At 51.0% G+C, this 23,729-nt stretch overlaps 1 protein-coding gene across 2 annotated transcripts in view; it reads right to left on the minus strand.

Moving 5' to 3' along the window:
• LOC123605202 (complement C3-like) overlaps nucleotides 1-19,991 on the minus strand; it is a 40,939-nt gene extending 20,948 nt beyond the window's left edge. For both annotated transcript variants that reach the window (XM_045491749.1, XM_045491750.1), the window contains exons 1-19: nucleotides 19,850-19,991; nucleotides 19,258-19,450; nucleotides 18,763-18,925; nucleotides 18,594-18,664; nucleotides 16,739-16,833; nucleotides 16,576-16,658; nucleotides 16,403-16,493; nucleotides 16,019-16,121; nucleotides 15,801-15,927; nucleotides 12,733-12,848; nucleotides 12,481-12,627; nucleotides 11,871-12,086; nucleotides 11,544-11,750; nucleotides 11,054-11,212; nucleotides 10,637-10,766; nucleotides 10,299-10,370; nucleotides 9,938-10,135; nucleotides 1,229-1,337; nucleotides 857-942 (exon numbers count right to left, since the gene is read on the minus strand). In XM_045491749.1, the coding sequence (XP_045347705.1) occupies nucleotides 857-942; nucleotides 1,229-1,337; nucleotides 9,938-10,135; nucleotides 10,299-10,370; nucleotides 10,637-10,766; nucleotides 11,054-11,212; nucleotides 11,544-11,750; nucleotides 11,871-12,086; nucleotides 12,481-12,627; nucleotides 12,733-12,848; nucleotides 15,801-15,927; nucleotides 16,019-16,121; nucleotides 16,403-16,493; nucleotides 16,576-16,658; nucleotides 16,739-16,833; nucleotides 18,594-18,664; nucleotides 18,763-18,925; nucleotides 19,258-19,450; nucleotides 19,850-19,929 (2,446 nt within the window). In that variant the 5' untranslated portion in view covers nucleotides 19,930-19,991. The remainder of the gene's footprint in view (nucleotides 1-856; nucleotides 943-1,228; nucleotides 1,338-9,937; nucleotides 10,136-10,298; nucleotides 10,371-10,636; nucleotides 10,767-11,053; nucleotides 11,213-11,543; nucleotides 11,751-11,870; nucleotides 12,087-12,480; nucleotides 12,628-12,732; nucleotides 12,849-15,800; nucleotides 15,928-16,018; nucleotides 16,122-16,402; nucleotides 16,494-16,575; nucleotides 16,659-16,738; nucleotides 16,834-18,593; nucleotides 18,665-18,762; nucleotides 18,926-19,257; nucleotides 19,451-19,849) is intronic.
• Nucleotides 19,992-23,729: the final 3,738 nt, after the last annotated feature.

Here is a 23,729-nt window from a genome sequence, read left to right on the forward strand (position 1 = left end):
GGCGCCCCAGGGTCTTCTATTTACAATGGAGACATTTTGTTCATCATGGATTATTATATATATATATTTTTGCATTCACATTTTGTTTTCAAAATGATCTCAAGAACATATTACTCATCTGGGCTTAAAGTTATCGCCTCCCTCTCCTCACCATGCTCCCAGGCCTGCCCGAGACCACCCCTATTAGGCCAGGGCCTCCCAGCTCCCTGTGTCAGGTCCCCAGCCTCCTGGTTACCTTTCTTTTTTTCTTTTTTCTTTTTTTTGCCAGGTTTCACAATCCGACCACCGATGTTCCAATAATACATTTCATCCTGCTACCTCCTTCATATTTTCTTAATGGATTTACCCATCACCCTGTCAACACCACCCCTTAAGGGTGTTTGTTGTTGCAAATTATTCTGTATGATAGTACAATGGTAGAGATATGTCCTTATATCTGTGTCCAAACCTGTAGATCGTACAACACTGAGAGTGAACACTCATGTCAATGATGAACTTGGGGTGACGATAGGCGTGTCAGTGTCACGAATACACCATGCTGGTGAGGGATGCTGATAGTGCATGTCTGCACGGGGCAGACTGTGTGCATCGGGGGTGGGTAGACTGGATGTATGTGGGAACTCTCTGTACCTTCCCCTCAATTTTGCTGTCAACCTAAAACTGCTCTCGAAAGAAAATCTATTTACAAAAAGCGCTGACTCGTCACCCACAGAGCAGGATCTGACACCCCCACTTGTCACCTGGGAGCAGTGTGTCAGCCACCAAGAAACAGGGGATCTCTCTGGATGGGATGAGAAAATGCCCAATGGCCCTGGGATCCCTGACTCGTGAGCATGGGGCCACCACCTTCTCTCACCTTTCTTGTTCGACAAGCTCACCGCCAGAATCTCCCAGGTGGTGATGGAGTCTTTCAAAAATATATTCATGGTCTTTGTGGAAATCCTGGATGGAGGAGAAGTGGGGGTATTAAAAAGAGGCAGGTGTCAGGGGCCTGGGGGGAGAGCTGGTGTGGAGGGGCCTCAAGGGGCAGGTTGGAGGGAGGAGTGGGGGCTGGGCACACGGAGGGAGCCTGACTCTTGATTTTTTTTCTAGGCTGGGTTGTGGGGTTGCCCAGTGATTCCAGAAAAGAGAGGCATGGGTGCATGCAAACGAAGTGGTCCAGATGGGGCCGCTATAGCAGGTGGCCTGGGGGTGGGGGGGTTAATGTGGGGGGGTGTCTCAGCCTTACCCATCTTTCTCAGGTTCACTGAGTTCCTCTATGCGCCACAGCCAGCTCTCAGGGAACTGGCTTCGGGAAATGATTTCCTCTTCCGGGATTATATCCTCATCCAAGTCACCTGGGAGGCACGGGTGAGGAGGAGACAAATCTGGGTTGAGAACAGACCCATTTCTCCACTGTCCCCAGAGATACTTATCTCTACACATCTCTGGATTAACTTTATAGTTAATAAACTTTATAGTTTATTTGATTTTCTTCCTGACCTTTTTTTAATGCCCCTTTCATTTTCTCTTTGTTGGGAATCAGGCTCCTCTCACCTTTCCTTTTTCCAGGGTTCCTTCAATGAACAAATGAAAACACACCTGGTGGAAGGTCCAAACCATCACCACTATGAGCAGTGGGACAGAACAGCCAAATATGCAACAGAGTGCATGATCACACTCCACAAACACTTCTGGAAGTCCCAGGACCTGGGCAGTGTATGACCTATTCTTAATATAGTAGGACTCACAGGTGCAGGACACATAACAAGCTATTAAAATGTGTAAAAATCAGAAACCTAGCCAAAATGATGAAATGGAAGAATTCTCCTCAAAAGAAATTCCAGGATGAAATGACAGCCAGAGAACTTCTCAAAACAGATCTAAACACTATATCTGAACAATAATTTAGAAAAACCGTCATAAGACTGATAGCTGGGCTTGAAAAAAGTATAGAAGACAGCAAAGAATCCATTGCTGAAGAGATCAAAGACTATGAAATAATCAAGGTGGATTAAGAAATGTTGTAAATGAGAAGCAAAATAACCCAGCTGCAGTGACAGCAAGGATGGAAGAAGTTGAAGAGAGAATAAGCGAAATAGAAGACAAAATTATGGAAAATGATGAAGCTGAAAAAAAGGAGGGCAAGGAAATTACTAGACCATGAGGGGAGATTTAGAGACCTAAGTGATTCTGTGAAATGAAATAATAACCGTATCATAGGAGTTCTGGAAGAAGAAGAGAGAAGGAAAGGGGCAGAAGGTTTATGTGAACAAATTATAGCTGAGAACTTCCCTCATCTAGGGAAGGAAACAGGCATCCAAGTGCTAGAGGCACAGAGAACTCCCTTCAAAATCAACAAAAAATGACATAATCATAGTGAAACTGCAAAATACAAAGATAAAGAGAGAATTATGAAAGCAGCTAGGGAAAAACGGGCCTTAACCTACAAGGGTAGACACATAAGGGTAGTAGCAGACCTGTCCACTGAAACTTGGCAGGCCAGAAGCGAGTGGCAGGAAACATTCAATATGCTGAATAGCAAAACTAGGCAGCCAAGAATCCTTCATCCAGGAAGGCTGCCATTCAGAATAGAAAGAGAGATAAAGGCTTTCCCAGACAAACAAAAACTGAAGGAGTTTGTGACCACTAAACCAGCCCTGCAGGAGAGCGTAAGGGGGACTCTGTGAGTGGAAAGCAGCAATGACTACAAGGGACCAGAGACATCACCATAAGCACAAAACCTGCAGATAACACAATGGCAGTAAATCCATACCTTTCAATAATCACTCTCGATGTAAATGGACTAAATGTCCCAATCAAAAGACACAGGGTATCAGAATGGATAAAAAAAAAATAAGATCCATCTATATGTTGACTGTAAGAGACTCCTTTTAGACCTGAGGACACCTGCAGATTGAGAGTGAAGGGACGGAGAACCATCTATAATGCTATTGGACATCAAAAGAAAGTTGGAGTAGCCATACTTATATCACACAAACTAGATTTTAAAACAAAGTCTATAACAAGAGATGAAGAAGGGCATTATATCATAATTGAGAGGCGTATCCATCAAGAAGAGTTAATAATTATAAATGTTTAAGCACCCAGTGTGTAGCACCCAAATATATAAATCAATCACAAACATAAATGAATGTGTACACAATAATACTGTGATTGTATTAATCACAGTATTAATGTGTACTTTAATACTCCATTTACCATAATGGACAGATCATATAATCAGAAAATCAATAAGGAAACAATGGCTCAGAATGACAGATGGACTTAACAGATGTATTCAGAACTTTTCATCCAAAGGTAGCAGAATACACATTCTTCTTGAGGGCACATGGAACTTTCTCCAGAAGAGATCACTTACTGGGACACAAATCAGTCCTCAACAAGTATAAAGAGATTGAAATCATACCAAGCATATTTTCAGATCACAACGCTATGAAACTTGAAATCAACCACAAGAAAAATTCGGAAAGCCCACAAATACAAGGAGGTTAAATAAAACCCTACTAAAGAATGAATGGGTAATTCAGGAAATTAAAGGAGGAATTTAAAAACGTATGGAAGGGAATGAAAATGAAAACATGAAAGTCAAAACCCTTTGAGGTGCAGCAAAGGTAGTTCCAAGAGGACAATACATTGGATTTCAGGCCTTTCTCAAGAAGCAAGAAAGATTCCAAATACAGAATCTACCCTCACAACCAAAGGAACTAGAAAGACAGCAGCAAAAAGAAAAAAAAAAAAAAAAAAAAAAAACAAGCCCAAAGCCAGAAGAAGAGAATTAATAAAGATTAGAGCAGAAATAAACAATATAGAATCCAAAAAACAGAACAGATAAATGAATCTAAGAGCTGGTATTTTGAAAGAATAAACAAAATTGATAACCTCCTAGCCAGATTTCTCAAAGAGAAAATCTGGTTGGGAACAGATAAAATCACAAAGAAAAGAGGAGAGATCACAGCAAACACCGCTGAAATACAAAATTTATTTGAGAATACAATGAAAAATTATATGCCAACAAACTGGACAACCTGTAAGAAATGGACAAATTCTAGACACCCATGCACTACCAAAACTCCAAAGGGAAGAAATAGAAAATTTGAACGGACCCATAACCAGTGAAGAAATTGAATCAGTTATCAAAAATCTCCCAACAAATAAGAGTCCTGGGCCAGATGACTTCCCAGGAGAATTCTACCAGACATTTAAAGCAGAGTTAATACCTATCATTCACAAGCTGCTCCAAAAAGATAGAAATGGAAGGAAAGCTTCCACGCTCATTCTTTTTTTTTAAAAATTTTTTTAACGTTTATTTATTTTTGACACAGAGAGAGACAGAGCATGAATGGGGGAAGGTCAGAGAGAAAGGGAGACACGGAATCCGAAGCAGGCTCCAGGCTTTGAGCCATCAGCCCAGAGCCTGACGCGGGGCTCGAACTCACAGACCGTGAGATCGTGACCTGAGTTGAAGTTGGACGCTTAACCAATTGAGCCACCCAGGTGCCCCACACACTCATTCTTTGAAGCCAGAATTACCTTGATCACAAACCAAAGACCCCACTAAAAAGGAGAATTACAGGCCAATATACCTGATGAAAATGGATGTAAAAATTCTCAACAAGATATTAGCAAATCGAATTCAACAGTATATTAAAAGAATTCCTCAACATGATCAAGTGGGATTCATTCCTGGACTGCAGGGCTGGTTCAATATTTGCAAACCAATCAACATGACACATCCCATTAATAGAAGAATGGATAAAAACCATAGGATCCTGTCAATAGATGCAGAAAAAAGCATTTGACAAAAACAGCATCCTTTCTTTAAAAAACCCTCAAGAAAGTCAGGATAGAAGGGACATGCCTTAACATCATCAAAGCCATATATGAAAGGCCACAACTGATATCATCATCAATGGGGAAAAACCGAGAGCTTTGCCACTGAGATCAGGAACACGACAGGGTTGTCCCCTTTTACCACTGGTGTCACTGGAAGTACTAACCTCAGCAATCAGACAACAAAACAAAATAGGCACCAAAATTGAGAGAAGTGTCAAACTTTTAGTCTTCACAGATGAAAGGATACTCTACTTGGAAACCAAAAAGACTCCACCAAAAACTGCTGGAACTGATCCATGAATTCAGCAAGGTTGCAGGATACAAAATCATTGTACACAAGTCGGTTGCATTTCTAGACACAAATAATGAAGAAACAGAAAACTATATCAAGTAATCAATCCCATTTACAATTGCACCAAGAACCACCAAATACCTAGGAATAAACCTAACCAAGGAGGTAAAAGATCTGTACACTGAAAACTATAGAAAGTTTATGAAAGAAACAGAAGAAGACACAACGAAATGGAAAAACATTCCATGCTCATGGATTGGAAGAGTAAGTATTGTTAAAACGTCGATACTACCCAAAGTGATCTACACATTCACTGCAATCCCAATGAAAACAGCACCAGCATTCTTCACAGAGCTAGAACAAACAATCCTAAGATTTTTATGAAACCACAAAAGACCCCAGATAGTCAAAGTAATGTTGAAAAGAAAACCAAAGCTGGAGGCATCACAATCCCAGACTTTAGTCTGTATTACAAAGCTGTAATCATCAAGACAGTATGGTATTGGCACAAAAACAGACACATAGACCAATGGAACAGAATAAAGAACCCAAAAATGGACCCACAAATGTATGGCCAACTAATCTTCAACAAAGCAGGAAAGAGTATCCAATGGAAAAAAGGCAGTCCTTTCAGCAAGTGATGCTGGGAAAACTGGACAGCAACATGCAGAAGAACGAACCTGGACCACTTTCTTACACCATACACAAAAATAAATTGAAAATGGATGAAAGACCTAAGTGTGAGACAGGAAACCATCAAGATCCTACAGGAGAAAACTGGAAGCAACCTCTTTGACCTCGGCCGCAGCAACTTCTTACTTGATGTGTCTCTGAAGGCAAGGGAAATAAAAGCAAAAGCGGACCATTTGGGACCTCATCAAGGTAAAAAGTTTCTGCACAGCACGGGAAACAATCAACAAAACTAAAAGGTAACCGATGGAATGGGAGAAGATATTTGCAAATGACATAACGGATAAAGGGTTAGTTAGTATACAAAATCTATAAACAACTTACCAAACTCAACACCCAGGAAACGAATAGTCCAGTGAAGAAATGGGCAGAAAACATGAACAGACACTTTTCCAAAGAAGACATCCAGATGGTAAACAGACACATGACAAGATGCTCGACATCACTCATCATCAGGGAAATACAAACCAAAAACACATTGAGATACCCCCTCACACTGGTCAGAGTGGCTAAAAGTAACAACTCAGGAAACAACAGATGTTGGTGAGGATGTGGAGAAAGGGGGACCCTCTTGCACTGTTGGTGGGAATACAAACTGGTGTAGCCACTCTGGAAAACAGTGTGGAGGTCCCTCAAAAAATCAAAATTAGATTTACCCTATGGCCCAGCAATAATAGCACTACTAGAAATTTATCCTAAAGGGCACACGAGTGCTGATTCGTAGGGGCGCGTGTACTCCAGTGGTTATAGTAGCATTTCAACAATAGCCAAATTATGGAAAGAGCTCAAATGTCCATCAACTGATGAATGGCTATATATACAGAGAATGGAATACTACTTGGTGATGAAAAAGAAGGAAAGCTGACCATTTGCAACAACGTGGATGGATCTGGAGGGTATTATGCTAAGTGAAATAAGTCAGAGAAAGGCAGATATCGTATTTTTTCACTCATATGTGGAATTTGAGAAACAGAAGACCATAGTGGGAGGGAAGGAAAAATTAGATACAAAGAGAGAGGGAGACAAACCATAAGAGACTCTTAAACACAGAGAACAGACTGAGGGTTGATGGGAATAGGATATGGGGGGAGTGGGGAAAATGGGTGATGGGCATTGAGGAGGACACTTGGGATGAGCACTGGGGTTGTATGTAAGTGATGAATCATAGGACTGCGCTCCTGAAGCCAAGACTACACGCATTGGCAATAAATTTAAAAAAAAAAAGAAAGAAAGAAATTACACAAGGCTGGGGGAGGAAACACCTGAGTGTGTGTAAGCCATATCCCAGTAGATCAGATATTTTGTCTAATTTTCCTCTTTGAGAAAGAAAGTCTATAGGTCACTGGAGCAGAAGGCACCAAGCCTAGATTAGAATAATTTTCACAGACTGAAGATTCAGCCCTTTACTCATGTGTGTTGGGAATCTTTGTGTGTTTTTTGGGGGGTGATGGTGGAGGGCGTGCTAGCCTTCCAGCTAAAAGAATTCAGAAATATGTGTCCCCTTTGGCGATGTCTGCCTTTAGGAGGTGACTGCACATTTCTAAGCAAAAATAAATAAATTAAATGAATAAATAAGTAAATAAATAAATAAATATAAATATAATAAATAAATAAATAAATAAATAAATAAATAAATAAATAAAATTAAAATAAAAATATGAGTGTACATGAAAAGTATGTGTTACCATATAAGGATCCATACCTGCTGTCATACAGGCTACATAAAAATTGATTTGGGGGAAATTTTCCCTTGGCTTAAATTTTGCCCTGATCTGATAGCAGAAAGAGGTTTAGAAATGGACTATCCAGGAATAAGGAGGAACTTTACAGTGGAGAGACCCAGCAGACAGCGCCTTAATCACGTGATCAAGACTCACAGCACCAACAATGGGACAAATCAATGTCTTTGGGCTCCCGACATGATGCACTGAGAATCCATAGTGTCTCTCCTGTGACAGTGCTGCCCCCAAATGCAAAACCTGGATGTCATTACGAGGAAGCATGGAGCCAACCCAAACCGTGGGACAGCCCCCCAAGTAGCCGGACGTGAAAGTCACTCAAGACGGCTGTGCTGCCAGGGGTTGAGCAGATCCAAGGACACTAAGGAGACCCCACCAGGAAATACGACGTCTGTTCCTGCACAGACCCTTTTCCTATAAAGGATCCAGACCAAGCCACAGGGAAACCACTGGCCAGCCTGAACGGGGTTGGAGGTTTTGGTGGTGGTAACAAGTCAACATTAACGTCCTAATTCTGATGCCTGTGCTGTGGTTTTGTGGCAGAATATCTTTGCTTCTAGAAATTCCACACGGAGCTAATTAGGGGCCTCAATGGTGCGGCCTCAAATGATTCAGAGGGATAAAAGGTTTTTATGCCCATTTTCCTTTTTCTGCTTGAGAGTCTAAAGATTTAAAAAAAAAAAAAATGATTGGGGCGCCTGGGTGGCGCAGTCGGTTAAGCGTCCGACTTCAGCCAGGTCACGATCTCGCGGTCCGTGAGTTCGAGCCCCCCGTCGGGCTCTGGGCTGATGGCTCAGAACCTGGAGCCTGTTTCCGATTCTGTGTCTCCCTCTCTCTCTGCCCCTCCCCCGTTCATGCTCTGTCTCTCTCTGTCCCAAAAATAAATAAACGTTGAAAAAAAAATTAAAAAAAAAATAAATAAAAAAAAATGATTATGTTTGCTTGGATCGGGCAGCCTGCCGCTTATGGCGTTTCCCCATCTTCCTTAGTTTTTAAGCAAAGGGGTTCTGTTTCGTGACTTTTCATCCTGTGGTCGATAAGGTAACTTCCCTCGGTTTCTTTTTTTTTTTTTTCTTCTTTTTTTTCAACGTTTTTATTTATTTTTGGGACAGAGAGAAACAGAGCATGAACGGGGGAGGGGCAGAGAGAGAGGGAGACACAGAATCAGAAACAGGCTCCAGGCTCTGAGCCATCAGCCCAGAGCCTGATGCGGGCTCGAACTCACGGACCGCGAGATCGTGACCTGGCTGAAGTCGGACGCTTAACCGACTGCGCCACCCAGGCGCCCCTTCCCTCGGTTTCAAGAGCCGCTCACACTGGCCCTTGTTCTCAGAGCCCAATTTGGACGACACAGTTTCTGGTCCCCCATGAAAACGATGGCATGTGCAAAAGAAGTGTTCAAAGGGCCAGTGAGAAGGGTCAGTGCAGCAAGCACCACTCTGCCCACAGGGGTTAAAAAGAGCACTCTGGACAGGGCGGGCCGAGAGGGAATCTGCCAGGGGGACCCGCACGACAGGGGCCATGCTGCCCATGGTGCGGGGGGGGCTCTCTGTGGGCTTGGTTTCCACTGTACCCATCCTAGCAGAAAGGCCTTTCTCTACATAAGACACACCAAAAAGCATTTTTAAAAAGCAGACATCAGGCCTCACTGGGCTCAAAGGCTCTGAGCAAATGGCAGGTAGGATTCCCACCAGTTCTGTCAGGGCCGCCTTGTGGTGGGGACCACTCTGGTTCTGCTTTCAATGGGCTTCTTGGAAGAGAAATTTCTCTTGGCTTAACATTTATTTGGCCTGAGATGTAAAGTTTCAAGTGTGCACATGCTTTGTCTTATCCAGAACTGAATGAATGAATGAATGAGTGAATGAATGAATGAGTGAATGAATGAATGAGGGAGGGAGGGAATGAATGAATGAAAACAAATCAACAGATGTTGTCAGGCATTGAGTTAGGCACCTCTTTGGAAAGCAACATAAATGAGTTTTCTTTGGTAAAGGCAGGCTAAAAACGCATCTCAGACAGAAGCATCCTCCCCCTTCAGACAGGCCCTCCTCCCCCCTCAGACACAGGCATCCTTCCACCCAAACAGGCACCTTCCCCCATTCAGATAGGTTCTTCTCCCTCAGACAGGTCCTGGCTGCTCTCACCCAGTCTCCCCACTCTGGCTGCCCTCCTCCCTCAGATCAGGCCCTACCCCCTCTGATCAAGCTTTCCCACTCTGGCCTGGGCCTCTTCCCTCAGACCAGGCCATCCCCACTCTCACAGAGCTTCCCCACTCTGGCTGGCCTCTTCCTTCCAAACCAAGCCTGCCCCCCTCTGACCGAGCCTACTCCCTTCAGTCCAGGCCCTCCCGCTCTGGCCAGCCACAGGCAAGTGGACTCACTCCGGGCCAATCCCAGGTGGACATTACGGGTGTGGTTGAGCCTCAGCTGGGTGATGTAGTTGCAACAGTCCAGGAAGGCCTTCACGCACGAGGCCTCGTGCTGGATGAACCGAGCCCTGCGCTGGCACGAGAACTTCATGGGGTTCTCCCGCATGCCATGTTCACAGCACTTGCGCAGCTGCTTTGGGTACTGACCCGCTGTGGGGACACGACACCTGTCAGGGCCTCAGCCGGGACCTCAAAGCAGGAGGAGCTCATGGCGGACCACGGGTAGGACGTCCCCAGGGCCGGGCCCTGCCCTGCTCCCTCCTGGGCTGGATCCCGGAGGGACAGGGTTTGGGGGGAGGTGGGGGGCCCCCACCTTTGTCCATCCTCTTCTCCATGAGCATCACCGAGCGGCGGCGCCGGGTAGCTGGTTTGGGGCACTCGGGATCTGAGGGGAGGGCACACGCGAACAAGATGGGTTAAGCGTCCACTGAGGGTCCCCGATGTACTCCTCTCAGTAGCCGTGAGGGAGCCATGAGTTGTTGTTCCCATTTGACAGATGAGGAAACTGAGGCTCAGTAGGCAGTGATTCACTAGGTGGGGGCTGGGGCAGGACTTGAACCCAGGGCCCCCACCTGCTCTCAGCATCTGAGGACCTCAGAACACTGCCCTCCACCTGCTCTCAGCATCTGGGGTGGAGGCCCCGGCCCTCACCTGTCCTATCCGGGGTCTGCAGGTTTGTGTTGGTCTGGAAGGCCAGCCCTGCGTCCGTGAAGACGCCGGCATAGTCCTTCCCGCTGCCTGCGGTGCAGCCGATGTCAGCCTTCTCCACCACGTTCCAGATCTGCGGGAGGGCAGGGGTCACCAGGCTGACATGTCCGACCGCCCCTCCGTTCTGGTCCCAGACTCCTCTCAGAGCTGTGTGCACAGCCCCCGCCAAGCACCCCCAGCGCAGACTCCTCCATCTACGCTCCCACCCGCAGCCTTCACTTCTGCGCCACGTCTGTGTCCGTCCCAGCCTCCGTCCCGCCCACGCCTAACCCCACTTCCGGTTCCCTTCTGAGCGCCACCCGCGCCTCAGCCCCACGCCACCCCTTTGCTTCCGCCACACCCCAGCGGTACGGGGCGCACCTTGCTTTGAGTTAACTTATTCTTCTTGTTCAGCACGAACACGCCCTTGTCCACCACCACGAGCCCCACTCGGGCCCCGTGGTCCCCCTCGATCTTGAGGGTCATCTGCTGGCCAGGTAGGTGAACCCTCTCTTCCTTCCTGCCACCTTTCACCACCAGCTGTTGGGGGGGAGGGGGTGTGCACAGAGGTAGGAGTGAGGGGTCAGCCCTGCCAGGCTGGGTCTCCATCAGCAGTCAGCCCAGGGCAGTGTCCGTGCTGTGCTGGTCAGGAAGGGGCAACGGTGGAGACAGACAGACTGAAGGTGGAAAGGCCAGCAGGGAGGGAGATACTGAGGCTGAAACAGAGGTGGGGAGAGAAGGAGCTGGAAAAGGAGAAGATGGGCCTCGGTTGGGGACCCCACCCAGAGGGCTGGAGAGAGGCAGAGACGGAGCAAACACTGGCCAGGCGGGGGTGCCAAGATGGGTGCGGAGGAAGGCTCCGGAAGCTTACCTTGCCCACACAGGAGTCCTTGACATCCACCCACACGGAATCGGCCACCACCTCCCTCTGGCCATTGCTGTTAAGGCAGGTGTAGTAAACCACCAGGCGGAAGGAAGGAATGAAGTCCTCAGTGATGGTCAGGGGCAATGCGACCACATCCTGGCCGAGCTCACGCTTCTGTCGACCCACCTTCAACAGTTTCCCTTTGTTCATGATCTGGGGGAGACAGGTTGGCGTAAGGAAGAATCAGCAAGGTCGGGGGGGGGGGGTGGCCCTGGACTGGGGGTGCTGTAGAAGTAAGGAGGAGAGGTCTGGGGATCCTAGGAGGGCACAGACCAGGTAGGTGTAGTAGTAGATATCTTTCTGCTTGGTGGTGGTGGGGTCAATTCGCAGGTGGATGTTCACATTGAGATCTTCCCCTGGCTTGAGCTCCATGCGAGGTACAGACAGATGGAGGTAGTTACTGCAGCTGCCCATGATTTTGTAGGGTTGGGCGAGCATACTGCTTGTGGCCTGTCGTGACTCCAGGATACCATCCTTCCTAGTGGTTACCTGGGTGAGGAAAGGGGGATGAATTCTGGCCCCCCAAAGATGTCCACATCCTAATCCCTGGGACCTGGGAATACGGTACCTTCCCTGGCCAGAGGAACTGTGCAAATGGGATTAAGTGTCTGAGGATGGGGAGTCTGTTTTGGATTATCCAGGTGGGTCAAATGTAATCACCGGATCCTTATAATATACCTATGCAGATGGCCAGACTGCTGGTGCAGATAAGATCCCCTCTATGCAGATGAAAACACTCTATGTGAGTGGCAGGATCCCCTGATACAATAAAAGGACCCCACTCCTCACGTGGCAGGATGACTGTGGCAGAGGACAGATTCCCTCCATGCAAATCCAGTCCCCTATCGCCTGAGTGTAGGGCTACAGGTGGGCGAGGACTCACGGTGATGGGCAGGGGCACCGGTTTGTTGGGTGTGTTGATGATCAGCTTGGCCACGCCGTCGACCTGGGTCAAGGACCGTGCACTGGAGTCCTGGGTCTCCACAGGGACGTTGCGTGCCGGGGAGCCGTCGGGGTTCGTCACGAACACCTGCGGGTGCAGTGCAGGGGCAGGTGGAGGGCGTTCAGGTCGACCCAGAGGCGTGGCTGATGCTCAGGGGAAGGGTGGGGGAGGCAGCCCCACCCCGGGTCTCACCATGAGGTCAAAGGGCATGCCTGGTTTGAAGAACTTGGACGTCTTGGTGAAGTGGATCTGGTAGGGGGAGGTCACGATGGGGATCCCGCTGCGCTCCGCCTCCACCATGTCGCTGCCTGAGGGGGCCAGCCGTGAGGGCAGGTTCCTGGGCCACCCCTCCAGGTTGGACCACACCTTACACTGGGCCACCCTCAGACTGGGCCTCCTCCATCAGACTGGCTGGAACCTTCATTCTGTTCCTCCCCCATCACTGGGACTCCTCTGTCAGACTGGATCCCACCTTCATGCTGGGCCTCCCTCCTCAGACTGGACATCATCTATCAGACAGGATCCAACCTTCATACTGGCCTCCTGTGCTCAGACTTCCTCTGTCAGACTGTTGCCCACCTTCATTCTGGCCTCCCCACTAGGATGGGACCTCCTCTGTCAGACTGGCTCCCAACCTCACTGGGCCTCTGTTTTCAGACTGGGCCTACTCTGTGAGACTGGATCCCAATTTCATTTTGGGCCTCCCTCCTGAGACTGGGCCTCCTCTATCAGACTGGATCCCACTTTTATTCTGGACCTCTCCCCTCAGACCAGGCCTTCTCTGTCAGACAGCTTCCCACCTTCATAGTGGGCCTCCCTCAGACCAGGCCTCCTCTGACAAACTGGCGGGCACCTTCATTCCTCAGACTATGCCTACCCTGTCACTGGCTCCCACCTTCAGACTTGGCCTCCTTTGTCAGACTGGATCCCACATTCCTTCTGGACCTCCCCCCCTCAGAATGGGCCTCCTCTATCAGACTGTTTCCCATCTTCATACTGGGCTTCCCCTCTCAGACTTGGCCTCACCTGACAGACTGCATCCCAATTTCATTCTGGGTCTCCCCCCTCAGACTCAGCCACCTCTATCAGACTGCATCCCACCTTCATTCTGGCCTCCCCACTTCAGACTCAGCCACCTCTATCAGACTGCATCCCACCTTCATTCTGGCCTCCCCCCTTCAGACTGGACCTCCTCTATCAGACTGGATTTTACCTTCATTCTGAGCTCCACCCCCCCCACTGGGCCTCCTCTGTTGGACAGGATCACACCTTCATTCTGGCCTCCCCTCTCAGACTGGGCTTCTCTCTCAGACTGGATCCCACTTTCATACTGGGCCTCCCCACTCAGACTGGCCCTTGTCTATCAGACTAGATCCCACCTTCATAGTGGGCATCCCCACTCAGTCTGGGCTTCCCCTATCAGACTGGATCCCACCTTCATACTGGGCCTCTGCCCTCAGACTGGGTCTCCTCTGTCAGACTGGATCCCACCTTCATTCTGGCTTGCACCCTCACTGGGCCTCCTGTATCAGACTGGATCTCACTTTCATTCTGGACCTCCCCCCTCAGACTGGGCCTCCCATGTCAGACTGGATCCTACCTTCATTCTGGCGTCCCCCCATGAGATTGGGCCTCCTCTATCAAACTGGATCCCACATTCATACTGGGCCTCGCCCCCTCAGACTGGGCCTCCTGTATCAGACTGGATCCCACCTTTATTCTGGGCTCCCCCCTCACTGGGCCTCCTCTGTCTGACTGGATCCCACCTTCATACTGGCCTCCCCCATCAGACTGGGCTTCTCTATCAGACTGGATCCCACCTTCATTCTGGCCTCCGCCCATCAGATTGGGCCTCTGCTATCAGACTGGATCCCATATCCATACTGGGCCTCCCCCCTCAGACTGGGCCTCCTCTACAGACTGGATCTCTCTTTCATTCTGGACCTCCCTTCCTCAAAATGGGCCACCTCTATCAGAATGGATCCCACGTTCATTCTGGGTCCCCCCCCCTCTGACTGGGCCTCCTCTATCAGACTGGATCCCACATTCATACTGCGCCTCCCCCTCAGACTGGGCCTCCTCTATCAGACTGCATCCCACCTTCATTCTGGCCTCCCCACTTCAGACTGGGCCTCCTCTATCAGACTGGATTCCACCTTCATTCTGGGCTCCCCCCTCACTGGGCCTCCTCTGTCAGACAGGATCACACCTTCATTCTGACCTCCCCTCTCAGACTGGGCTTCTGTCAGACTGGATCCCACCTTCATAGTGGGCCTCCCCCCTCAGCCTAGGCTTCCTCTATCAGACTGGATCCCACTTTCGTTCTGAGGCTCCCTCCCCCCTCAGACTGGGCCTCCTCTATCAGACTGGATCCCACATTCATACTGCGCCTCCCCCTCAGACTAGGCCTCCCCCCTCAGACTGGATCCCACCTTCATAGTGGGCCTACCCTCAGATTGGCCCTCCTCTATGAGACTGGGTCCCACTTTCATTCTGGGGCTCCCTCCCCCCTCAGATTGGGCCTTCTGTATCAGATCGGATCCCACATTCATACTGGGCCTCCCCCTCAGACTGGGCCTCCCCTGTCAGACTGGATCCCACCTTCATATTGGGCCTCCCCCTCAGACTGGGCCTCCTCTATCAGATGGATCCCACTTTCATACTGGGCCTCCCCCCTCAGACTGGGCCTCATCTATCAGACTGGATCCCACCTTCATAGTGGGCCTCCCCCTCGGACTGGGCCTCCTCTATCAGATTGGATCCCACTTTCATTCTGGGGCTCCTTCCCCCCTCAGACAGGACCTGCCCTGTCAGACTGGATCCCACCTTCATTCTGGCCTCCCCCTCAGACTGGACCTTCTCTATCAGACTGGATCCCACCTTCATACTGAGCCTCCCCCCTCAGACTGGGCCTCCTCTACAGACTGGATCTCACTTTCATTCTGGACCTCCCCCACTCAGAATGGGCCACCTCTATCAGACTGGATCCTACATTCATTCTGGGGCTCCCTCCCCCCTCAGATTAGCCCTCCTCTATCAGACTGGATCCCACTTTCATTCTGGGGCTCCCCCCACCCTCAGAATGGGCCTCCTTTGTCTCACTGGGTATCACTTTCCTCTGGATATCATCTCTTACACTTGGCCTCTGCCCTCAGACTGGTTCTCCCCTGTCACACTGCATTCCACATCCATTCTGGGCCTCTGCCCTCACACTGGGCCTCCCCCCTCATTTGGGTCCCTTTCCTCAGACCAGGCCTCACCTGAGTGCAGGATAACGGTGACAGACACGTACAACGACTTCCCCACCAGGGCATCTGCTCTGGAGGGTTCCACCCCGCTCAGCAGGACCTTTCGTTCCAGCCTGGCCTCCCCACTGCCATCATTGATCTGGGGGAGGAAGGAAGGCTCAGAGAGGGGGAGGGGCGCAGGTGAGGGAGGGGGAAGTCCAAAGTGGAGGAGGCTCAGAGGGGCAGAGCACCTGAACACGGGTGAGGGACTGGGGCAGCGAAATCCTCTGGTCACCATCCTGGACCCCAAAGATGACGAAGGCTATTCCATCCACATTCTTCCCATACAAGAACCTGAGAGGCAAGAGGGTCTCAGATGCTCCTCTCCTGAAGGGCGAGGCTGCCTGCAAACTTCCACGGACTCCTGGTCCCTCGCCTGGTGCTTACCTGGCCAGTATCTGGTTCTCCACTCAGCGCCCACCTGGTCCCACACCTGGCCACCCCGCACCCGGGTTCCCTTACCCGGCCCCTACCTGGCTCCACCCCTACCTGCCAACCTGGCCCGTCATCTAGCCCTCACCTGGCCCCCCTCCCCTCCCCTCCCCTCCCACCTGGTCCCATTCCTAGCCCCTCACCTGGCCGTGATGGTGACCTCCAGGCCCTGTGGGTCATCAATGTAGTAGAATTTCTCTGTAGGCTCCACTTGGACCTCAAAACTGGGCAGCACTGGGGGCGAGACGGCACCAGTAGGCTGTCAGCACTGGGCCTGGCACTTGGGGCCCCCACCCTGACTCCTTCCTCCTCTTACCGTACTCCTTCACCTCGAACTCAGCAGAGAATACCTGCTGTGGGGCATCTTCATAGTGGGCTTCTATCTTCCACTGCCCTGTACTGTGGGGAAGGCAGGTGAGTGAGCCAGCCAGACGCCCTCCCTTGGCATAGGGAACCCCCTCTAGGAGGGCCTGACATACTTGACCAGCTCCGGGATGTTCCAAGACAGGGACAAGATGCCAACCTGGTTCTGAGAAGACAGGGAGTCCTTCTTGATGAGAATATTGTCGGGGGTCTGTGGAGACAGGGAGGGCGTGTCTCTTCAGAGACCTGTCTTAGCCCCTAGGCTCCCTTTCTCCTCTCTGTGTCTGGACACTCTCTGTGTCATGACTACTGGGGCAGTGGTTATGAACATGGACTTGAGTCAGTCAGCCTGGGTTCAAATGCCCACTCTCCCATTTACGCGCTGTGTCACCTTGGGCAAATTGCTTGATGTCTCTGTGCTCAATGTGCCCAGCTAGAAGAAGGAGAGGAACATAGCCCCTCCCTCACTGGCTTGGCACATGATTCATGTAAGCTGGAGCTCACTCTCGTCGGCGGCTGTCTGAATACCGATAGTAACTAGCATTTATCACCTACTTTGTGCGGGACCCTGTGGTAAGCATCCTATGGGCGCTAAGTCACACAGCATTGCCTACCTTCGACTCTGACCTACAAGAATACAAAGTCGTGTGGTTCAACCTAACACACAGTATGTCATTCGTTGCAAATAACTAAACACCAGGAGACATCATGTAAAAATCTGGCTTTCTGGCTCCTCTCGGAAATTGGGATAACCGTGCATACGGGTTCCTGTTGGCACATAGCGACATTTGACTGGAACTGGGCAGAGGCTCTACCGTTAGAGGTGTGTGTTCTCCGTTCCCCACAAATCCCACCGATCCCCACAGTCAGCTTGTGGCTGTCAGGACCTGGTCCCTGTTACCTTTGCGTGATTGCAAGAAATACTCATGACGATCCTCTGAGAACCACCTACCTCTTCCCTCTGTCCTTCACTTCCTCCTTCCATTCCCCCTCCCCCCCCCCCACCCCTTTCCTGCCCTAGCCCCGTAAATGGTAATGAAATTACTGTATGCCAAGCACCCATCCTGTCTGGAATTTAGGTTCTGTGGAGGTCTAGGGAGCCGGCAATTAGCAAATGAATACATTCAATTTATAGGATGTCTAAAGGAGATGACAGGAAGGGAGACCAGTGGAGTGTGTGTGTGTGTGTGTGTGTGTGTGTGTGAGTTGGGAGAGGGTGTCTGCAATTTTACAGGTCCTCAGAGAGGCTTCTCTGTAAAATTGTGCCATCGGTGACATTTGAGCAGAGACTTGAATGACGTGATGGGGCAAGCTATGTGGGTATTTGGAGGAAGAGCGTTTTGTGAGTAGTGGGGGAACAGCCTGTGCAAAGGTCCTAGGGCTGGCTCTTTATGGCAGTTGGAGGGACAGCAATAAGGCCCATGTGGCTGGAGCAGAGTGAGTGAGGGGAAGAGAGGGAGGAGAGGAGGAGAGGAGGACAGGTAGGGGACTGGGCAAGTCTTGCAGGGCCTTGGGGAGTGCAGGGAGGACTTAGGCTTTTACCCCAAGGAGGTGGGAGCTCCTGGAGGGCCCTGGGTGGAGGAGGGTGGGACAGGAGTTGGGTGCTCGAGGCTGCCCCCTGGCAGCAGGAGGCGGATTGGGCTACAGAGAGTTTTTATCTGTCATCTCAATCTTCAGCTGAGAAAACCAAGGCCCAGGAGGGTGAAGTGACCTGTCCAGAGTGACACGGTCCCCAGAGGTTTGTCTGGAGCCGGAATCCACGGGCAGAAGCATCACTGTGCCCGGTATCCCTGGATCTCGGCCCTGTGTCCAGGGCTCTTTCTGTGTTCAAGGCTCTACAGGTCTCTTTGCCTTTCGGCCTCTGCAGTCCTGCCTTTTCCGGAATCTCTTCTCTGTCTCTCTCTATCTCTTTGTCTCTCCCCGAGTCTCTGCCCAGGGGGAGTCATCGTCTGGGTTCTCCGCTGCTGGTACCTGGATGCTGACGATAATGGTCCGGCCCACGGGCAGTAGGTCGTTGTCCACGGTAAAGATCCGATAGAGGACTGGGAGATGATGTTAGAGAAAGGGGGCGGTGAGTGAGGCCCTGCCCCTCCCCACAGTCCCCCCCAGCCCTCTCTCCAGCCACCGCCCAGCCCCTTACCTGTGGAGCCTGGGGTGTAGATGGGCTTGTCCGTCTGGATGAACAGGTACCCGCTCTGAAAGCTGACCAGCACCACCTTCTCCACTACGGTGCTCCCAAAATCTGCCTGGATAGTCACGAATTTTTTCCCCTTCTCTGATGTTAATTCCTTGCTGGCTGGGATCTAGGAGTAGCCAGAGAATCATTGAGATGCTGCCTCCCGGCCCCTTGCCCGCACTCAGCCCCAGGCTTTCACCTGCCTGCCCTTTCTGCCAATAGCACCTGTCCACCACTTCAGGTCTCCCTGGTGTGCCCAGGTTGGGAGCAGAGGGGTAGTAGGGGAGGGAGCAAGGGTCTAAGATGGGTAGTATCAGAAAGGGGGGTGAGTAGGGGGAATCAGACACGGGGCTCAAAGGACCTCACTTAGCAGAGGGGCTCAAAGCTAGAGGCTCAGGATAGGAGAAGCTAATTGAAGGAGAATTCTCAGGGGAGGGGGGCATCAGCAGGTACATCCACCTTGATTTTGACCATGCTCATGTGGTTGTTGTCTTTGGTCAGAGCGCTGTTCTCACTGGATAGCACTTGCTTTTTCACTGGGAAGTCGTGGACAGTGACCGCGACTGCAATGTTATTTTCGAAGTCATGGGCCTCCAGCAGCACGGTCTCCTCATTCTCCAGCCGCAGGATGTTGGGGGTGATCATGGAGAACCTGCAGGTCGGGTGGAACACGGGATGGAGCTGCCGTTCAAGGGACCAGGGTTCCAGTCCTCACCCGCATATCACGAAGCCCCCAAGTCCTGTGAAGTCAGATCTCGAGGCCTCCAAGTGATTCCGCAGCCACGGAATCACTGAACACACCACAGGCACCCAAACCTGCAGACCCCTGTTCTAGAAACATCTGCCTCCCATTGTAACCCGAGTGCCATGAACCCCCAGCTCATGAAATCATGAGCTCACAGGCAGCCCAAGTCCATTCACATCGCAACCCGCTGACCCCTGCCTCCACAGACACCCACGTGCGCCCTGGATTCTACTAGGACCTGAACCCGTGAGTGCCCCCTCCCACCACACAAGTAGCCCGGTTTGGAGAAGGGTCATGACCACTCACATGGGGTCCCCCGGTGCCGGGGGCAGGATGGTAAGCAGCAGCAGCAGCAGCAGCGGGCTGGGGCCTGAGGCAGGCCCCATGGTGCAGGGACGGTGGAGGGACAGAGGGACGGAGGAAGCGGACTGGGAGGGAATGAGCAGAGGCTGCTGGAGGCTGCCTTTTATCTGCCTCCCGCCTCCCCCCTGCAACCTCAGCCCAGCCCGCAGCTCCCGTGGCTTCTCCCTTCCTGGAGCTGCCCCAGATTTCTCAATACCATTTCCTAAGTTTTTCAATCCCTGGGGCCAGTGTGTCCTGGGGTAACTAACCCAAGGGCATGTCCTCCAGCAACATGGACACACCTTCCCCCTGCCAAGGTCTCCCTCAGGGTCAAGGTCAGTTGGTAAACAGGGACCTTTCCCTGTTGCACCTACTTAGCGGTGGAGGAACGCTGAGGGCCAGAGAGCTCCCCACCCCAGATATTTGGGCCTGGCGCCCAGTCTTCTTTCGGCCATGCGTTTGTTAACCAATGCCTTCCTATGGGTCTATCTCTATGCTGGTGGCTGGAGTCCCTCTTCTATGCTGGGGTCAGACTGAGGGATGAGGTCCAGCACAGACACTCCCGGCCCCACGGTGTGTCTTCCCAGTGGAGAAGAACCCTGCTTTGTAGAGGGTCAGGTAAAAATTCTCAGAGGAGGGGACATTTCAGCTGGGCTTTGCTGTATGTGTAGAAGTTCACTCTCTCAGTGAGCATATATTTTAATATAAGTGGAACCTGGAGCTCCCTTCATGTACCCTTGTCAGGATGCCTGAGAGACTATAATGGTTAAAAAGAAAAACTTTCCTCATCAGTGAGGTAATTTCCCATTGCTAGCTTTTTTTTATTCTGTCTTAACGTTACAATAGTATCATTAATATTCTTAACTACTATTATTCCATCTGTATTTAATTTTTTATGAATAGCTAATGTCTTCATATGGTTCAACACCTAAAGGGTCCACGTAGATGTACAGGGAAAAGGCAGTTTGCCTCCTGTTCCCGTTCCCAACCATTCAGGTCTCAGATGCCACAGTGAAACCAAATCCCTTGTTTCCTTCCAGAGATATGCATTTTGAATGCTCGCAAGTTTTAAAAACAAATTACCAGTCTTCTCTGCTTGCTATTCTTCCTGGTCTCCCTGGGTTACGCCTTGCCTTTTTCGTAAACAGTATCCCTCAGAGATCGTGTAATATCAGTGCCCAGAGAGCTGCCTTGTTGTTAGAGGCAACTGCCTCCTTTTACATTGTGTGAAAGCGACCAGCCTCTTCCGCGTGGACAGACTTCCCTGGATACAGTGAGTGGTCTTGACCTGCATCACTTTCCAGCTCTGACACTTAGAGGTATCCTTTGGCGCTTGATTAATAGCCACGCTGAGCCTCAGTTTCCCCCGTCAGATGAGGTTGTAATAGCACTCACGTCACAGTTGTCATTGCCATGAAAGGACATGACCCTGGACCAAGAGCTACTTGCATTAATAATCCTGCAAGATATGGCTGTATTTCCCTCCATGATTGTATTGATTTACATACTTGCTGGCCTTGCAGGAAATTGCTGGATTTCCCCACTGTCTCACCACGACAGCATGTTGGCAAAGCTTTGCGTTTTTGCCTCGGTGTCATTTGATGTGTGCCTGTTGGGTTCCCAGCAGGTTGTGCATCTGGGGGAAGGGGTGTGTGAAGTCCAGGGCACAGGAGGCAACGGGTATGTGGGTGGGGGGTCCTGATCTCCGAGGGCCTGCTTTCCAAAGTCCCAAGGAAGGGGTTAATGGGGAACCCAGCTCTGATTTCCTGTAATCCATGGGCCTTTCCTGGCCTAGGCTGCATGCCTGGAGTTGGGGGAGGTGTGCAGACACAGAACAAACCTGGACCCTGTCTGCTTTGATTGCGTCACCCCTTCTTTGGGAGAGGGAGGGTGCAAGCACCTGCTCACTATCCAGAACGGAGATTCAACTTCTGAAACAGGGGTTGGGGTACCTCCTAGGATCCCCCAAACCTCAATGACTCCCATTTTCCTCCCCCACCCCATTTCCTGGTTACATTATAGCCCTAAACGTTCAGGGTTTCTGCTTTGACTGTCTTGGGAAGGTATTCCTGCTGGCCTGTGCCTCCCAGCAAGGCTTGGTTCTGGCTTTCTCAGAGCCTCAGTTAATCCATCCGAACAATGGGATTGATGATAGTTCCTGCTGTTTTGACAAAGGTGCCGAGATGCTTCAGAGCGCTGGGCTTGGAGGGAAGGTTCACGCCTATGGTGGTGGAGGTCTGCGGAGGGTCCTGGCCCCGACCTCCAGGAAGCGACCAGAGGGGTGAAGGCAGAAGCAGAGGTGGGCCTGGGAGAAGGAAGGGATTCTTGGAAGCTTCCTCCTGGGGAATGTGCATTTGTGCCCGGAAGTGTGGGAGAGGGATGGCAGGCAAGATAAGCCAGCAGGGGAGAGAGAGGAGGAGGCCTGGAGGATGGGATTCCCGTTAGCTGGCGTGCCCTGCCCAACATTCCAGCTATGGACAGCCGGAGGGCCAGGCTGCCTGAGTTGAGGCGAAGTGGGGTCTCTGGAAGGCACTTGACCCTAACACAGTATTGGCTATGTGTCCCCGATTCCAGTTGAACTGGTGTCCTGAGTTTCGTCTGGCACCCCAGCTGGAGGAAGGAGAAGAAGGGGAAGGAAGGGGGAGGCTTTCTGGGTGGGGGAGCCCGGGCACCCCTCTCCCCCCCACCCCCTTGAGTGCAGTGATTATTCTGCTGCACCCCCCACCCATCCTTCTTGAGTCGGTGCCAGGCCTGGGAACAGCAGGGACTGCCCTTCCCCCCTGGCCCCCCACTTCCAGGATGGGGTCCTTGCGACACTGCTTTCTGAGATTTTCCCCCCATGACCCATGGCCTGGGCACCTCCCCCACCATGCAGCCCAGGCCTCCCCTTCTCCCGCTACTCATTACTCATTAACTGGAAGGTAAACTTGGCCCGGCTGGATCTGATCTGCCCCATGGCTGCTTCCCCCGCTCCCCTGCACCCCTGACTCAAGCTCAGGAGAGGCCTGAGCATCAGGGACCCCCACCCTGGAGGGTGCAGGGGCAGGCTGGACATTCACAGCCATGAATGTCCCTCTGAGCATTGGGTGACAAGCCAGTGGCATGGGGCAGGCAGAGGCTCATCCTGGTGCCCCGCACGTGGTGAGGCCTCACCGCACATGGACTGTGTGTTTAGTGTTTCCAACACCTGCTTCTCTTCCTCACCTTGTTTCGCTGACAGCCCTGCCCGTCCTCCAAGCCGTCCCCCACCGTCCTCCCTCTCCCCTGCACTCACTGCCCCAGTCCATCTGTCTGTTGTCTCACCCCTGTGGTCTGTGGCCTCCCTGCTGCAGAATCACTCCTTTCAACTCATCTACTCTCCAGCAACTGGGGACTTTGTGTAAAAACACAGCTTTGTGACCCTGCAAAATTATGGTGTAGAATACGTGAATGCGCGCTAGTGAGTTGGTCTCCATGAGACTCAGACGCAGCACTTTATTTCATGAAACTTGTTTCTTCTGCATCCCTGGTTTGCAGACCAAGAGACTGAGGGCTTTGAACGCTTGCCCAAGATCCTCTAGGCGGGAGGAGCTGGGATGTGAACCCAGGCAGCCGGGGTCCAGACTTCAGGCTCCTAAGCTGTAGGGGTCTCTGACTGCTGTTGTAACAAATGACCACACACTTGGTGGCTTAAAATAATACCTATGTATTATCTTACAGGGCTGGAGGGCTGAAGTCTGAAATCAAGGTGTGGGCAGGGCTGTGTTCCTTAGGGAGGCTCCAACGGGGGGAACTGGGAATCCACTTCCTGCCCTTTTGGGCTTCTAGAGCCCATTGCACCCCTTGGCTCAGGGGGCCAGCGAAA

The sequence above is a fragment of the Leopardus geoffroyi genome, chromosome A2 (assembly GCF_018350155.1).
Source record: "Leopardus geoffroyi isolate Oge1 chromosome A2, O.geoffroyi_Oge1_pat1.0, whole genome shotgun sequence".
NCBI classification, from domain to species: domain Eukaryota; kingdom Metazoa; phylum Chordata; class Mammalia; order Carnivora; family Felidae; genus Leopardus; species Leopardus geoffroyi.